General features: G+C 35.7%; 1 protein-coding gene across 3 annotated transcripts in view; it reads left to right on the top strand.

The window, feature by feature from the left end:
• The window catches only part of ALG8 (ALG8 alpha-1,3-glucosyltransferase), a 19,450-nt gene extending 6,283 nt beyond the window's left edge, over window positions 1–13,167 (top strand). For all 3 annotated transcript variants that reach the window (XM_039848146.1, XM_039848148.1, XM_039848147.1), the window contains exons 4-13: window positions 421–530; window positions 1,468–1,535; window positions 3,727–3,853; window positions 4,116–4,219; window positions 5,025–5,145; window positions 7,401–7,540; window positions 9,188–9,327; window positions 10,574–10,671; window positions 10,991–11,063; window positions 12,538–13,167. In XM_039848146.1, coding sequence (XP_039704080.1) covers window positions 421–530; window positions 1,468–1,535; window positions 3,727–3,853; window positions 4,116–4,219; window positions 5,025–5,145; window positions 7,401–7,540; window positions 9,188–9,327; window positions 10,574–10,671; window positions 10,991–11,063; window positions 12,538–12,769 — 1,213 coding nt within the window. In that variant the 3' untranslated portion in view covers window positions 12,770–13,167. The remainder of the gene's footprint in view (window positions 1–420; window positions 531–1,467; window positions 1,536–3,726; window positions 3,854–4,115; window positions 4,220–5,024; window positions 5,146–7,400; window positions 7,541–9,187; window positions 9,328–10,573; window positions 10,672–10,990; window positions 11,064–12,537) is intronic.
• The last annotated feature ends 4,453 nt before the right edge of the window (window positions 13,168–17,620 follow it).

Here is a 17,620-nt window from a genome sequence, read left to right as displayed (position 1 = left end):
CCCCCTCCCAAACTCTCGCAACTCTATTCTTAATTTGGCTGGTATGATGATATGTACACATTCTGCTCTGCATTTTCTACACATTCTGCTCTACATTTTTTACTCTGAAGGACTGACTGAAATAGTGTGTGCCCTCAATTTTAAAAATCCTTACTTTTGGGTTTTTGGTGGCTGTTTTTTATTTTTAATTTTATTAAATGTAGACTTTGTCTCATGTCAACATGGGTAAGAGACATGGCACCAGCACTGATGTCTTTGTTTCTACTACCACCTTTTAAAGCAATCAAGAATACCATGAACAGTTTATCAAGAATGGCTAATAAAATGTACCACAGCGTATCACAGTGTACTCTAGAAATATTGTGGTGTTCTAATGAAGATCAAAGTTGTTTCTGATTCTTTCCTGTTGTTTCATTGTAGGTGCTGTAAATGCATTGATGCAAAAAAGGCAGGTAAAGAAGTTACAGAAAAGCCAAAATTTATTCTATCAGTATTACTGCTGTGGAACTTCGGGTTGTTAATTGTGGACCGTATCCTTGACCTTTTATGTACTATTCCCTAACTTATTGTGATATATACTAAGTATACGATTAATTCTTTCTGTAATGACGATTCTGAAACATGAGCTGCTTTTGAAAATGGGTGTGGGTAGGTCGGTGGGTCCCCAAAACTGTGGTCTCTGACCAACTTTACCAGACTTTGATTGTTAGAGCACTTTGTCTCTGAAAAGTTAGTGGTAATATGCAAGAACCAGTTAAAGCAACAGTAAAGCAATATACTGAGATTTGTTACCTATCTATAGATTAACTTAATACATATATCTTAAATTGTTTTATAACACATTATTCTAAATGTCTTTTATAAAAAGGTGCATCACAGTGTTGCATATGGGAACAGATAGGCCTTCATGCTTTTCTACTATCTCGGCTTACCACATATTAACAGGCAAAGTTCTAAAATCCTAATAATAGAAGCCTAATTTTTACAATTTTCATAAAGGTAGCCTGGCATGGAAGAAAACACTAGACTTTGGTTTAAATTTGGCCTGGACTGAAATCTTAGTTATGTCATCACCATAACTTTAGGTCATGAGTAGATTATTGTCTTTGAGCTCCACCTATCTCACACATTCTCAGTACCTGTTAGGTCCCTTCCTTTCTCATCCCTAATCCTAAAAAAAAAAAAAAAAAAAAAAAACTTCTTGCCCTTTAGCTGCTGTGTCTTTAAGGTAGAAAAAACATGGGAAAGTTTCCTGATTTCCTTCTTAACCATACATTTTAATTTAAGAGCTTGTCTAGGACTTGACTGTTTATAAAAAATACATTTATGAGAATTCCAAACTGGTAGTAATATTTTTGTCTTTAATTTACTTATTAAGGAAGCATTTGCAGTTTTTAAATTCAGTCTGCTGGCACAGTTCATTATGAATTCGGTATCCTTAGTTGTCTTTTCTTGACCTAAATCCAGATATTCATTTCCAGTACAATGGTTTTTTATTCGGATTAATGCTACTCTCCATTGCACGATTATTTCAGGTAAACACAAAATAGCTAATTAGATTTTTTCCCTTAAGTTTGATTTTTAGCTTGTAAAGACAACAGTATAGTAAATGGGTAAGTTTATTTGAGTAACTGTTTTGAGTTGCCAAGTACTATAGACAACTTTTTATAGCGTATTTCTCACAGATTTCATCTTCTTGTTTGACAGTTTATTTTCATTTTACAAATTCGATAATTGTACTTTAAAAGCTCGTTAAAGTGTGACGGTCGTGAAATAAACTTGAGTTTCTACATTAGGTGGGATAAATGTATCTAGGAATGAAATCTTCAGTTTTACAGTGTAATAACTATGATGGGGGGGCTTTACCATCAGAAGCATGTAACAGAAAGTATGGGATTTGAAATTAAGATCTGGGTTGAAATCCTGACTAACCCTAAGATGCTCTGTGACTCAAATGGGTTATTCAAATGCATTGTCTGCTTCAGATTAGGCACATTATATATAATATCTTATTAGGTAAACCTCACACCTGTTCTGTGAGGTTATAATTATTCTTTTTATAGAAGAGGAAATCAAATTCAGATTTCTGGGCCACCCCTCTATATACTGAATCAGACTCCCTGGGATTGTGGTTTAGGAACCTCCAGAGAATTTTGATAAACTGTCAAGATTGAGAACCATTAGCCCCTATACAAGTCACTTAACCCTCTCAACTTTAGTTTTCTCATTTGTAAAATAAAATTTACCCTTTGTTACATTTTTATTTGTAAAATGGTGCTACCTGTCTCACAGGAACTTTGGAAAGATCACATTGGTCATCTGTTTTAAAGTTCTTTGTCAACTATAAATATCTGGATAAGTTTTTTCTTTTAACCATAAAAAGCAACATAGTACTTAAAACATAATGGTTGTTGAACAAATAAACTGAAGTTTAGCTATAGAACCAGCTAGACCTTCTTTGAATCTTAAATAAATTATAAAATTGGTGAAATCTAGAAACATCTCATTTTTTTTTTCTTTATCATTCCCAATTCATCTGTTATAGACCACACCTGATGAGACAGTGAGAGAAAAGAACCTGGTGTTTCATGTTCCCTTTGACAATTTCTCTTGCCGAATCCCAGGAACATTATCTCATTTGATCCTTCCAAAATTCCTGTGAGGTAGGTAGAATTCAGACTTCTTTAGTTATAGTCAACTCGGGGGTTTTTTTGTTTGTTTTATGAATCAGAATACCTTTAGTTCTCCTAGGTAGTTTGTTAGGATCAGATATTATACTTAATGCCTTCATCCTGATAATAACTCTGTGTTACCTGACCCATAATATAAGATTAAATAATTCTTTGCTAGCGTAACATCATATGTATTCGTTCATACTCTTGTTCCTAGCTCCTATCCAGAAATTAACTCCCCCTGTTATAAAATTGTAAGGAGGGAAGGGTAGTTGAATTCTCTGGACTTTAGTTCCTTAGGGAGAATTTATAGTGTGTTGTTAGGGTGATGTATCCTATACCTCAACATCAAACTTACTACTTAATAAATATTTATTGAAATAATTAATTTATGGACCTGCTAAACTCAGCATAAAAGCTAGCTGGGATTACTTACCTATGTTTTCCTTATGCTGTAAATAGACTGTTTGCCTGAATTTTTAAAAATCTTTATTATAGAAAATTTAAATCATCTACAGAAGTAGAGAAATTAGTATCCCTAATTCTACACACACACACACACACACACACATACACACACAAGATTGTTTTGAAACACATCTCAGATATATTTCATTCATTAAATATTTCAGAATATATCTTTTAAAATACGTACTTTTTTTTTAATTGTGGTAAAATACACATAAAAAATTGACCACCTTAACTATTTTTAAGTGTACATTTCAATAATGTTAAGTATTCACATTGTTGTACAACCGATCTCTGGTGTTTTTTATCATTTAATAAGTTTGTTTAAATAATTTTAGATTTACAGAAAAGTTGCAAAAGTAGTACAGAGAGTTCCTGTACCCCTTGCCAGTTTTCCCCTAATGTTACCATCTTATGTAACTATAATCTGTTCATCAAGACTAAGAAACCAACTTGGTACATTAAAATTTCACCAGTTTTTTCACTAATGTCCTTTTTCTGTTCCAGGATCCAATCCAGGATACTACATTGCTGCATTTAATTTACTCTGAATTTTAAAGTGATATTTCCCTTTTAAATCTTCTAGAAAAGGCATATGGAAGGAGCATTTCTCTTTGCTGTTCTCCTACATTTCAAACATATTTACCTCTACGTAGCACCAGCTTATGGTATATATCTGCTACGATCTTACTGTTTCACTGCAAATAAACCAGGCAAGTCTTAGTAATAATAACAAAACCTTTATTTTATTTTTTTCTTGACTCAGTGGCTTGTTTGGTAAGAGGGGCTTATGAGGCACAACTCATATCTCTCAGCTATTGAACCTATAACCCCTTCACCCATTCTGACTTTTCTCTGCTCTCATCACCAATGATAATGATAGGTGTACTGTCAAGATGTCCTTCTAGTTTTAGCACGTGGTATAAGTTACGGTTTTTCATGCTCCTGGTTAATGATAATTTTCCTTTCCTGTAGATGGGTCCATCCTGTGGAACAGTTTCAGCGTTGTCCGCTTTATTTCCCTGGGACTGATTGTTTTTCTAGTTTCTGCTCTTTCATTGGGTCCTTTCCTAGCCTTGGTAAGCCTTATTTTTTATAAAGTAATATATTTTTTGTTGTTGCTCTTGTTGTTTAGAAAAAATAATAAAGCCAAGAATGTATATAAGAGCAAAATTACTCCTTACTCCTCCCTAGTATAACTCTCTAAAGATAGGATAATATTCTTTCAGTCATTTTTGTGCATATTAAAATATGTATATGTATATATATTTGTATGTTTAACTATGTGTCACAAACTTGCACACACTACACAGAGTTGATCATCATTATTTGCAGATTTTGCATTTGCTAATTTGCCTGCTTGCTAAAATTTATTTGTAACCCCAAAATCAATACTTGAGGCACTTTTCACAGTCATATACTAACAGCAAACATTCTAAAGTGCCTAGTATGTTAGAGATGTTCAACAAACATTTTTTTCTCTTCCTTCTCCCTGAATTCAACTAATTAATTTTAATTCTTGCTAAAACTGGGAGCACTGCATCTTTCGTAAAGTCTTCCTTGCTGTTGCCTTCTCTTCAGTAGACTTGGATAAACTACAGTCTGTGTTCTACTTTGCACCTTATAAATTCTTGTATTATTATGCTTATATTAGTATTGGACTGATATTCAAACTACTTTCATCATGTATCTTGTACAACTGGACAGATGAGAAATTTGGACAAACAAGGTTCTGTGAACTGCTCAGGATGACATAACTACTTACTTGAAGAAACAAAGACTGGAACTCAGACCTCATACTTTCTACACACTGCTATAGACAGTACCCTAGTTCTCTTTTTGAATTTAGAAAAGGTTGATCACTGTTTAATCTCTTTTCAACAGAACCAGCTGTCTCAAGTCTTTTCCCGACTCTTCCCTTTCAAGCGGGGCCTCTGCCATGCATACTGGGCTCCAAACTTCTGGGCTTTGTACAATGCTTTGGACAAAGTGCTATCTGTCATCGGTATGGTAACAAGCTTTGCTACTTAGACTATGAATATTGAAAGGACTAGTCACATTGAGAAATGGAAAAACCTGCTTTGTGTTTTGAATGAGTTTGAACAGTTTGTTCTCTAGCCCTGCATTTCAGCTTTCAGAATAACAGGAAGTATTTCTAGGGACTAAGTCTTCACCGCAGTGAGCAGGCTGTGTTCTGTATAAAAGTTCTCTGTGGCAGTGAGGTTGTTGATTTTTCCTTGGTGGGGAAAAAAGTATGGAAAGTTACAGGAAAGAAGAATGTGTAAGTTGTGACTCTAGATATTAAACCAATAAGGAAAATAATATCTATGCATTTTAGCATCAGATAAGAAAAAATGGAGAACCTAGGCTATGTTTTTAAGTTTGGATTGTGATGAAAAATAATTCATACCTTGAGATAGTTCTACTGAAAACTCACTTTGAAATAATTAAGTCTCTCATTTGTAAATAAAGCATAGCTTAATGGGAAATGGCAAGGTCAAACCTTTTCTTTAATGGATCAGATAGTAAATATTTTAAACTTTGCAGGCCACATAAACTGTTTCATTTGTTTGTTTACAACCTCTAAAAATATAAAAACCATTTGTAGCTTCAGGGCCATGCGAAAAACGGGTCTGAGGCTGGATTTGGCCCTCAGGCTAGAGTTTGCCAACTCCTAATCTAGAGTCTGATGATTTGGTTGGGGGCCCAGCTGCATAAATCACTGACTGTGTGGCACTGGACAAGTCATTTGATTCCTCCGGTCTTGTTTTCCTCACTATAATAAAGAGGTAATAGTACTTTACCTGTTTCCATGCAGCATATTGTGAGGAACAAATACAGCAATAAAGAAGTGCTAGATGTCATTAAGAGGGGTTTTGGAACCAGACAGAACTGGGTTCAGTTCTACCACCTATTAGTTGGTGATTTTAGGCAAGTATTCCATCTGTGTGTGCCTCAAGTAGCCAAAGGTAATGACTGCAAAGCCATTGGCACATGGTAGATGCTTAATGCATGGTGACTGCTATTACTGTTTTTGGGTATACTTATAGGAAATCATAATTTGGTATTATCCTTCACCCACTATGAATCCAGCCTTGATGTACATGGCATTCTGAACAAGTAATTTCTTAACATTTATATTTCAAAAAAGCTTTAAACAACCATTATGGGATGAGGTTCAAAGATCACTTGCCTTGTCTGAATCAGGAAACTGTGCAGACTTACTTCATATATCTGTCTTCTCAAAGATGTCCTACGTGGAAATTCGGTGGCAGATTAGGCAATGGTGTTCCAGGGAGACGTTATTGGCTTTAAGAGAAAATCAGGCTGAGAGAAAAAGGAAAAGGTAAATGAATAGAAAATATTTTGGTAGTCTATACTTTTCCCACATTTCACTGATTTTCAGTGGCATTAAACAGGATTATGTAGGTGCTTAGACTATTCCTGACTATTCTGTTAGCTTGTTTAGGATAGGGTTTGCATCATCCTCAGGCATGATTCATTTAATAAGTATTTCTTGAACTCCCATGTACTGGGGATAGGAATGGATCATTCATCATCCCTGCCTTTAAGGAACCCCCAGTACAGAGGAAATGAGTATGTAAACAGATACAGTGCTGTGTGGTGAACACTAGATAGAGACATGTACAAGGTATACCTGGCCCACAAGAAAATCAGCTCTACTACTTGATTTAAGAACTTTCTCAGATGAGTAAGTGAATTAGGAGTTAACTTCGCAAAGTGAGTAGGCCATTTTAAGCAAAGGGAATGGCCTGTAGAAGGGTCATAAATGTTTAGAGTGGTATGTCAGTTCATTGTGGCCAAGTCACATTTAACAAAGTGGAGGAGATAAGACTGGAGAGGTAGGGAGGGGTCTAAATCATGGAATACACTGTATGTCATGCTTAGGAATATGGATTTTATCTCAGAGGCACTGAAGGATTTAAAGCTGGGGCATGACATGGTCAGACCTGTATTTTAGAAAGCTTGTTTCATTTTATTAGTGAGAGCAGATTGCTGTTTATTCTGCCTGCCAGCAAGTCCTGATAAGCTGCACAAATTTCTTATTCTAATATAGACAGCTGCTTTATATACTGTAATCTCAAGACCAGCAGCATTTTAACTAGAATAGTACAGAATTGAGTTGATGAAACCTTGACCTTGAAGCAGTTATAAGATTTAGTAGCTTATTTTTTTCTCAAGGAATTGATTGGTAAAATATGGTGTGCCATTGATCAAAATAAAATGTCTACTTTGTAGGTTTAAAATTGAAACTTCTTGATCCCAACAAGATTCCTAAGGCCTCAATGACAAGTGGTTTGGTTCAGCAGTTCCAACACACAGTCCTTCCCTCAGTGACTCCCTTGGCCACCCTCATCTGCACTCTGGTTGCCATATTGGTAAGCATTCACACATGGTACTCATTTCTTGAATTTTCTCTGCTTTTCTTTTGCGTGGCTGGTTGAATATCAACTTTCAGGTTTTTTCAACCATGGGATAAATTCCATGCCTGTAAGCTTGCTGCAGATTGAGGCATTTCTTAGCAATTCTTAGAGTAACTTTGAACACCATACGGAGAGATTACTAATAAAGCCTCTGTGAGAGACATTCTTGCCACTGGCTAGTAGACCATCTATTTACCCTGAGATGAGGAAAAAGAAAAGCCCAGAAAGGAAGGGGCATGAGCCACACTGTGGAGAAAGGAAGTAGGGATATCCAGCTTTTTGTTATTTTCAGGCATGGCTAACTGACCAAAAATTCAAATTTATAAAGAAGTTATGGTTCATATATATAATGGAATATTACTCAGCCATTAAAAAAATGAAATCCTATCATTTGCAACAACATGGATGAACCTAGAGGTTATAATGCTGAGTGAAATAAGTCAGTGAAAGATAAATACCATTTAATTTCAGTTTATGCAGAATCTAAGGATCAAAAAGAACAAACTAATCAAAAACAGACTCACAAATAGAGAGTACAAGCTGGTGATGGGCAGAGGGGAGGGGATGTTTAGGGAGCTGGAAGAAAGGGGTGAATGGTTAAAGAAGTACAAATTAGTAGTTGATAGATGGTCATGGGAATGGGGAGCATGGCATGGGGAATGCAGTTAGCATTCATGTAATGGCTAGGTGGAGAGAAAGAGCAATTAAGGGGATTGTTTTATATACTATGTAAATGTCTAACCAATGTACTGTGTACTTGAAATTAATAACAGAAATTTTTTTAAAAATCCACATTTGCCTGGACTGCATAGATATTTTGTCCTGAAGATGATTTGAGTCAACAATGGCTGTTTGAGCATCAGATACGAGTCTAATGTGAGTCGGATGCTCTTAGAGGCCTTTATTCTAGTTGTTTTTATTTGTTAATGATCATGATGCCCTCAATTCCATGATATACTTTTAGTAGAATTCAATATAAATAACTTGATTCTATCTTATAATTACACTCACCTTTAATTTTGGTTTCTAATGGATCAATCCTACTGTCAAGACACCTGACCCCACTTAATTACGTGGCAGTACTGGTAGGTAATTAATTTCTGTGGCCTACTTGTTCACATGTCTGAGGTAGAAACGTTTTTTCTAATACCTCAGACTTGTAAACTGCACATGGAAGGCCATAGTTTTATTGTAAATTATACTTCCGGTCCACAAAGCTCACAAAGCTAGGTGTTTATCGATATGATAAAATCTAATTTATTATTAGCCCCAAAATGTCTGTGAACTTTTGTAGTGACCTAATAGGTTCAATGACTATTAAGTAATTATGAAGATATAATAAAGGTTATACTGTATATCCTAGAACTTAATTATCATTTATTATTAATTTTGATGACTTTTTATATCTGAATGCCTTTTTTTCCTGAGTAGTTTTTATGTTAAGTTTTGGTCAACTGTTTATAAAGTGACGAATGTTTAATGGAGAATAGTCTAAGATTTACTGTTTTTCAGAGATGATGGAAATTGTATTGACCTGCACAATATTTCTATAATGCCTATTTTAAATGATACTGAAGTTTTATTTTTGCCTGTTGTTTCTAGCCCTCTATTTTCTGTCTTTGGTTTAAACCCCAAGGGTCCAGAGGCTTTCTTCGGTGTTTAATTCTTTGTGCCTTGAGCTCCTTCATGTTTGGGTGGCATGTCCATGAGAAAGCCATACTCCTAGCAGTTCTCCCAATGAGGTAAGCAGAGAGCTCAGTCAGTCAACATTTCTGCCATATTTCACAGTGATACTGTTGTTTCCTATTTGATCTGTCCCTTCTTGACATGTTCAGTGAGATAGGCAAAGGCAAGGATGTACAGGAACCAGAACCATACTAGGACAGGACAGGGATGCTTAACTTGGGATCCTTAGACCTGCGAAGATTCTAAGGTTTGCAAAATTGTGCATAATTTTCCTGAATTCTTTGGTAAGGGGTACTGTAGTGATTAAGAACCATGACACCAGGCTATGAGGTTTGAATATTGAGTGACAGCATAGTATGAAAAAAGCATGGGCTTTGATGTCATCACATCTATGAAAATAAGGTCCCACAATTCCTTGTTAAGTGTTGTTAGTTGGGGTAAGGATTGAGTCTATTATGGAATAATACCTAGCATAGGTACAGCATTCAGAATTTTCAGAATTGTTATTTTGAGTGTTTTCTTTTTAGCCTCACAACAACCTTTAAAATAATTAGGATAAATAAATATCATCTCATGTCTTAACATCTGCAGAAACTGGGGCCCAGAGAGTTTAATAACTTATTCAAAGTTACATAGCTAGCAAGTAGCAGAGTTAGGACTTAAACCTGAATCTTATGATGCTGAATCTTATGATCTTTTCACTGTGCCATGCTAAAAAAAAGGCATTTTAAATGTAGTAGTGTCCATTTTATATATAATTGAAACTCAAGAGACAGATAGATGGTAATAGAATTAGGCTTTTTTCTCAAGACTTAAAAACAGATAAATGATTTAAGCTCTCAAAAGAATATTATGCAAATTTGTCAGGTCAGTATATCTTGTCTGGATTCATTTAGCAACTTGGAGTTTCCAAACTAAAAAATAGAGCAAAACTTCTAAGGTCTTTTGTAAGAATTCTTACTGGACACCAGCAGTGGTAGGGCGTTGTCCAAGAGAAGAGCTGTAGGGTTAGAAAATTAAACTCGAAGTCCTGTTTCCCTGGCTACCACCACTAGGCAGCTCTCAATCCCATAGTATCATTTTCTTTGGAAAAGGCAGTTGATTACTCTGGGAAGCAAGATTCTCTCTTGAGTATTCCCCCATTCAGTGTGGCACATTCTTCTATCAGTTGCTCAAAGTTTCCCACTAAAAAATTATATTATGCTTAAGCCAGTTCTCGAAATAATAAATGCAATTTATTCAAGCTCCTTGCAAGTGTAAGTTTCATTTGTTGTTTTAAGGAATTATTATAATTATTTTTAGCCTTCTGTCTGTGGAAAAAGCAGGAGATGCTTCAATTTTTCTGATTCTGACCACAACAGGACATTATTCCCTCTTCCCACTGCTCTTCACTGCACCAGGTAAACAACTTCTTTTTAAAGAGATATATTTTATTGCCATGCCCTTTTCATCAGGGCCTAGAGATCAGTACTATCTGATTTCACCAACCTTAAAATCTCTTGGAAGGAAAGAGTTCATCCACTCCCTTAAGTAAAACCTCTAGCTTGTCCCTAATTCTCGTTAACCTTTGGATGTCAAAAAATTCATAATTAAGCTCAAAAAACATTGGCACTATATACACTATGTAGCTGTGTCAGTGAGTGTATATTGCCTTAAGTATCTATCATAAACCTTTCTCTTATCAACTAAATTGTTATTTGTATTTTTTTCTTTTAACAGAGCTTCCCATTAAAATCTTACTCATGTTACTATTTACCATCTATAGTATTTCCTCACTGAAGATTCTTTTCAGGTAACCCAAAAAAATACATTTAAAGTTATATGTATTCTCATGAAATGTTTATCCTTAAATGTTCAATAAGCCTGTTAAAATTTATTTTTAAGTTTGAATAGTAATATAAGGACATGACAAGTCAGCAAATAGAGAGAGAAATTATTATAATCTCATCACTCTGCTATGACAACATAAGTCATGTCATTAGTTTAGGGAGATATTTGATGAGAAACTACCTAGCTTAAATTGTCTTTATATGAGAACTAAAATATGGAATGTAAAATAGGCATTATGAGTAAAACCATGTAAGTACAGGTGCATAAAACTAAGTGATATATAAAAAATTCTTACATATCTCAGAATTATGGGTAGAATGTTTTGCTTTTTTTTAAACTTTGTGTTGTGTTATTGTAATTTAAAAAAAAAAAAAAATGCCTACAGCATCAGGTATTCCTAGATTGTCTCCCATCCAAGTAACTAGACCTAACCCTTTTTAGCTTCTGAGATCAGACAAGATCAGGCACGTTCAGGGTGGCATGGCCATAGACCGTATAATTTTTTAAAGCTTGCTTATAGCTTGTATCTGATTGTGTTTATAAAACTTTATTTAATTATATTAAAACTCAATTATAATCACATGACCCAGCAATTCCACTTGTAGGTATATACCCAAAAGAATTAAGAACAGATACTCAGGTACTTGGACACCAGTTTATTACAGTTTTATTCACAGTTGCCAAAAGGTGGAAACCACCCAAGTGTTCATTAACAAATGAATGGATAAACAAAATGGTATATGTATATACATGGAATATTATTCAGCCAGAAAGAGGGATGAAGTTCTGATAATGTGCTATAACATGGATGAACCTTGAAAACTGAAGTGAAATAAGCCAGGCATAAAAAAGACAAATACTGTAGGATTCCACTTATATGAAATATCTAGAATAGGCAAATTCATAGAGACAGAAAGTGGATTAGTGGTTATGGGGACAGGGATTGGGGAAATGGGGAGTTATTATTGCTTAATGTTTCCAGAGATTCTGTTTGTGGTGATGAAAATGTTTTCAAACTTAGTAGTGGTAATGGTTACCACTACCAACATTATCAATATACTCAATGCTGCTGACCTGTATACTTAAAAATGGTTAAAGTAAAATAACAAGTTTTGTTATTTTACCAAAACAAAAAATTATGTATTGTGTGCTCCACCCTTCTTTCCTCTTCCAAATGCATAGGTAATCCTCTCTCAGCAACTTCAGCTAAGTGACAGCACAGGTAGATGATGATTAGGTAAATTTAGATTGTTGAGATCATGTAATGGTATATCATTATCATTTTTTTCTAAATGTGAAGTTTAACGCACTCTTTTGACATTGGCTTTTGCTATGCTCCACATCAAGACAATACAGATGAGAAGCTTTAGCTGAGAAATGTTTGCAAAACCAGAATAACTCATCTAAAATCAGACTTTCCCTCCTTTTTTCTTTAGAAAGGAAAAACCTCTTTTTAATTGGATGGAAGCTTTCTACCTCCTTGGCCTGGGGCCTCTGGAAGTCTTCTGTGAATTCGTATTCCCTTTCACCTCCTGGAAACTGAAGTACTCCTTTATCCCTTTGTTACTGACCTCAGTGTATTGTGCAGTGGGCATCACATATGCTTGGTTCAAACTGTATGTTTCAGTATTGACTGACCCTCCTGTCAGCAAGACAAAGAAGCAATGAATAAAAGAACTGCTTGGATGTATTCCAAGCAATTATTTCATGGGAAATTAATCAGAACTTGAAGAAAGTTGCTGGTGGCATGAACCATTCATTTCTGTAGATCTGTTTGAAGACCATTTTTCCAGTCTTGGCCTTGCCCAGCCTAGCAACCTGATTGTCACCATGGTGAGAAGCCACTTGTCCTCCATAAGCAGTGAAACACATCTGAAACAAATCTCGCCTTCCCCGTTAAGCTGTCAGATCATTCAGACTGCTGTGCTTGCTCCAAGCGAGCAGGAAGTCTGATCAACAGCATGATTATTTGTAGCCTATGATAATCATTGTGAAGCTATAAAAACAATTAGAATCATGTGCTAAGGGAAATATAAATAAAATACCATTTTGTATTTCTGCAGAAACATTTTTTGGGTTATTACGAGCTCCTACATTTCCCTATTTGTGTGCACACAAGCAGATGGTGTACTGTTCTGGCTCTGTACACCTTGTTGCAGATTTTTTTCTTTGAAATTATACAATGACCATACTCACAAGGCTAGGGGGAATATTTAGTGAATGTTTGGCCTATCAGCAGAGATTGTAAACCACATCTACTCTTACATTGAGTTAAGGACATCTTGTACAGTTCATTCTAACAGCAAGCACTGCCGTTTTGACAAGGCTGCCATTTCTCAAACTTTCCTCATTTGAACAAACAAGTGGTTTTATCAGCCTGTCTTGTCCTTTGCCTTCCTTAAGAATACTTCACACACACTTTTTATTTAGGACCTCCGTTTGCCTACTATCTGCTGTACATTCAAATTCAGCCAACATTTATTGACCCGACACTAAGAACTTGCACACATTTTATTTACCCATTATCCCCTATTAGAAAATCAGAGAGAGTCCCAAAGTCATTGGCATCCTGGAATGCTAATCCAGCTATCCCATCTCTTAAAATATTTTCCCAGATTTCTTTTGAGTCTCATTGCAGAAATAAAGATGGAGATTTTGCCAAAGGGGAAGAGAAGCATAGCCCCTCAAGCATATTTCCCTCACCACAGTGCCCTTTGCACCATGCTGTCCTAACAAACAACTTAAAATTCCCAGTGTGCCATGTTATTCTGTACTTTTGCTTCCATTTATTTATGCCACTTTCTCTCTCCTCTCTGCTGATTTTTCTACCCTGTTAATCTGATTGTTCCTACTTTAAGATTCAAGTTAACTGCTACAGTATCTATGAATATAAAGATAGTACAGTGTAATGATTAAGAAAAAGGGTGCTGGAGTCAAACGGCCTGCATTTAAATCCTGCCTCCATGATTTTTTTTTTTAATCTATAGCCAAGTTATTTAATCTATGCCTCAATGTTTTCATCTCTGAAATGATCACAAAAAATTTAGAACCCAACACATGTTAAGCGTCCGATGACTATCATTCGCTGTTTTTATGAATCTTTTCCCCTCCATCTACCCACTCTTTCCTTCTCTCAGAATTGAGTACCCACACCATGTGCTCCCACGCCAAGGGTCTACTTCTGCCATTAATGGCTATAATACTTGATGATCCATTTTCCCTTGGAGACTATCAATTTGAGAGCAGAGACCACACTTGTTTTGATAGCCCCAGTTTTGACACAATTGAATGAATGAAACACCACCTGGGCCATGATTAAGAGCTAAATATTATTAGTACTAGCATTAACACAAGGGGCCCAGAATAGTTCCTTGCATTTTTGACAATTGATGTGCAAGCCAAAAAGAAAATAAGATGAATTTGGATACATCTCAACAAGGCCAAATTTAATTAGGCTTTGTAGGTTGTTACTGTAAAAGTGATGTCATGTCAAAACTGGAAGAGCTCACCTGGTGCAGAAATTTCCAGAATGTTCTGCAGAGCCCTGGAGGTTGCCTTAGAAGTTCTGGGCCCTGTCTAGTCTTCCACCAAAGCAAATATGCTTTGCTTTGATCTGTTTCATGTATTAAGCTTCCTATAAGCTTTTGTTCAAAGCAGTTTAACGCCTCTTATTACCAAGAGTGAAATGGCTCCAGAAACAGGAATAACTTGTTGGTGCCAACAGACTAGAATCCAGATTTCTTCCTACAGTCCAGGACTCTACCAAGCACTATATTTTGTATTCCTGTATTTAAACTACAGAGATGTGGGTGTTTTTCAACAGCAGATCCCTAGGTTTCAGCAATTACTAAAATGAAACTTTCAAAATGTTTTGAAATCTAGAATTAAGCAAAGTCAAGAACTCACTAAGGATGCTATCAAAATTTAAATAATATATATAAGTCATTTTTTACCTGCTATTTAATTTATATACAGTGTACCAAAATCTCACAAGATAAAAGTGAGAGGGACTTGGTATTCTTGGTCACTGTGTCTTTCCCTAGGCAGAAGAATAAAATCAAATCTGGAGGGAACTACTAGGAAGATGTACTGTTTCTCCAGCCCAACACTGGTGTAGTTTTCTTTGTTAATGACTTCCACCGGAAACGACTCTTTGTGAAGGAAGCACTTCAGTGTCAGAGAGAACTGCCCCCCATATATAATCTATGCAGCTTCTATCTATAGTTAGTGGGATAAAAAAACAATACCTTTGAAGATGTTGCACCCTTCAGTAGTTTGATGAAATTACATTTCCAGAATGATTGTGGTTAAAAATAATAATAACAAAAAAAAACTCTTGACCCATCTATTTCCTTTTCTGTGCTCCAAAGAAACGTGCTGCTATGCTAATGATAGCTGAGATTAGAACAATTTCATAAACCTCGAAAACTTGAATCAATATATAGCCATTAGTTTCTCATAATGAAGTCCCATATTCAGCATCCCCATTTTATAGAAAAGCCAATAAATGTAATAATATTTTTTCATTCTCAGGAGTCAGAAATAAAAACAATATACTTATATATATAAAACAACTCTGAAAAAGACAAGACCCATGGTATACCTATGTACAGAACCATGGAATCCTAGAAAGGCTTTCAGAAGAGTACTCGGGGCAGATTTATTTTTTACAGTTTTCCTGACACAACAGCTAATAAGGCAGTGTGTGGGTATTCGCCACCTCATAATGCAGCACACACACCACGATATGTGCAGCTTTTTCTTAAGGCATTTATTTAATGTTGAATTAATATTTTACTTCCTCTGACTTTTACCAGTTGGTCTCTGGAACAATACATAATGAGGTTCTGCTCCCATTTACATGATAGCACTTCGAGTGATACCGACCCCATATTGTGTCCCCTTTGGTTGAATGCTTACTATGTGCCAAGAACTATGCTTGGCATTACTGCTTTTAATCCTTCCTAAAACTTTGAAAATCAAACTCATTCAATTATTGCTTCCAAAAAAAATTCACTGAATTCCTGTTGAGTCTTATGCACTGTACTAGGTGCTGGAGATCAAAAGGTGAACAAGAAAGACATTCCTACCATCAAGGAATTTATGTTTCAGTGGCTAGAGGGTCCTAAGAGCCAGGAAGAATGGTATAGGTTGAATTGAAGTTGGAGAAGTAGGCAGAGCCCAAGTTATGCAGGGTCTTTTAGGCCATTGTAAGGGATTAAATTTTAAGTCAAATAGGAACAAAAGAGTTTAAAATTTTCTGAGATGCATTTTCATGTACATGAAGCAAAGTTCAAAACATCCCCAGCTACCCAGTTCCCCTACCAAGAGGCAACCATTGCTATCAATATCTTATGTATCAATGCCAGAGGTACCAGAGGTATGCATATTCTATGCATAGACATGTATTTATATATACACAAATGATACTGTTATGACCTTACTCTTTTTTCTTAGTATATTTTGGAGTTCATTCTGTTCCCAGTACATATAAAATTACGCCATTCTTTTAACAACTGCATAGTATCTGTATTAGTTATTTATTGCTATGTTACAAACTAAGTGACTAAAAACAACACATTTATTTCTCAGAATTTCTGTAGGTCAGGAGCCCAGGCATGGTGTTTCTAGGTCCTTGGCTTCAGGGTTTCTCACAGGCTGCAATCAAGGTGTTATCTAGAACTCTATTCTCATCTCAAGGTTCGACTGGGGAAGGATCTGTTTTCACACTCATGACTGTTGGCAGAAGTTGGTCTTTTACGGGTTATGAGACTGAGGGCCTCAGTTTCTTGCTGACTGTTGGATGGAGGTCACCCTAAATTCCTTGCCATGTGGGCCTCTCCATGGAGTAACAACATAGCAGCTGGCTTCACCAAAGTCAGCAATGGAGAGTTGGCTTACAAGACAGATTGAATATCTTATGTAATATAATCATAGTCACATCCTGTCACCTCTCCTTCAGTCTGTATATTAGAATGAAGTCACATGTCCCACCCACACTGAAGGGGAAAGAATTACATTAGGCATAAGTACCAGTAAGCAGAGATAATTGGGGGCCATTTTGAAGTCTAGCCATTATAGTATCCATGTATATATGGACTATAATTTATTTAACGAGTTTCCTCCTAATGGACATTTAAGTTTTTTCCAGTATGTTTGCCAGTATGAATACTGTAGTGAATGTCAGTATTTCATTCTGCACATGTGCAAGGATTGTACCTGTTGCAAGATTAAATTTCTAAAAGTAAATTTTCCAGGTTCAAGGCTATGTGCATTTATAATTATGGTAGATATTGTCAAATTAGTCATTTTCCACAGTCAATGTATGATGCCTGTTTCTCCACAAACTTGACAACTTAGTGTGTCATCAGTATTTTAGGTCCTAACCAATGATCTCTCAGAGTAATTTTCATTTGCATTTCTCTTATGAGAGAGATTAGAATCTCTTTATATGTTTAAGGGCCATTTGTACTTTCTCTTCTGAAAACTGTTTATGTTCTTTGCCATTTTTTATATTAG

Source organism: Pteropus medius, unplaced genomic scaffold, assembly GCF_902729225.1.
Source record: "Pteropus medius unplaced genomic scaffold, Ma_sr-lr_union100, whole genome shotgun sequence".
Lineage (NCBI taxonomy): Eukaryota > Metazoa > Chordata > Mammalia > Chiroptera > Pteropodidae > Pteropus > Pteropus medius.
The sequence above is the reverse complement of the archived record's forward strand: the minus strand, read 5'-3'. Positions and strand labels throughout refer to the sequence as shown.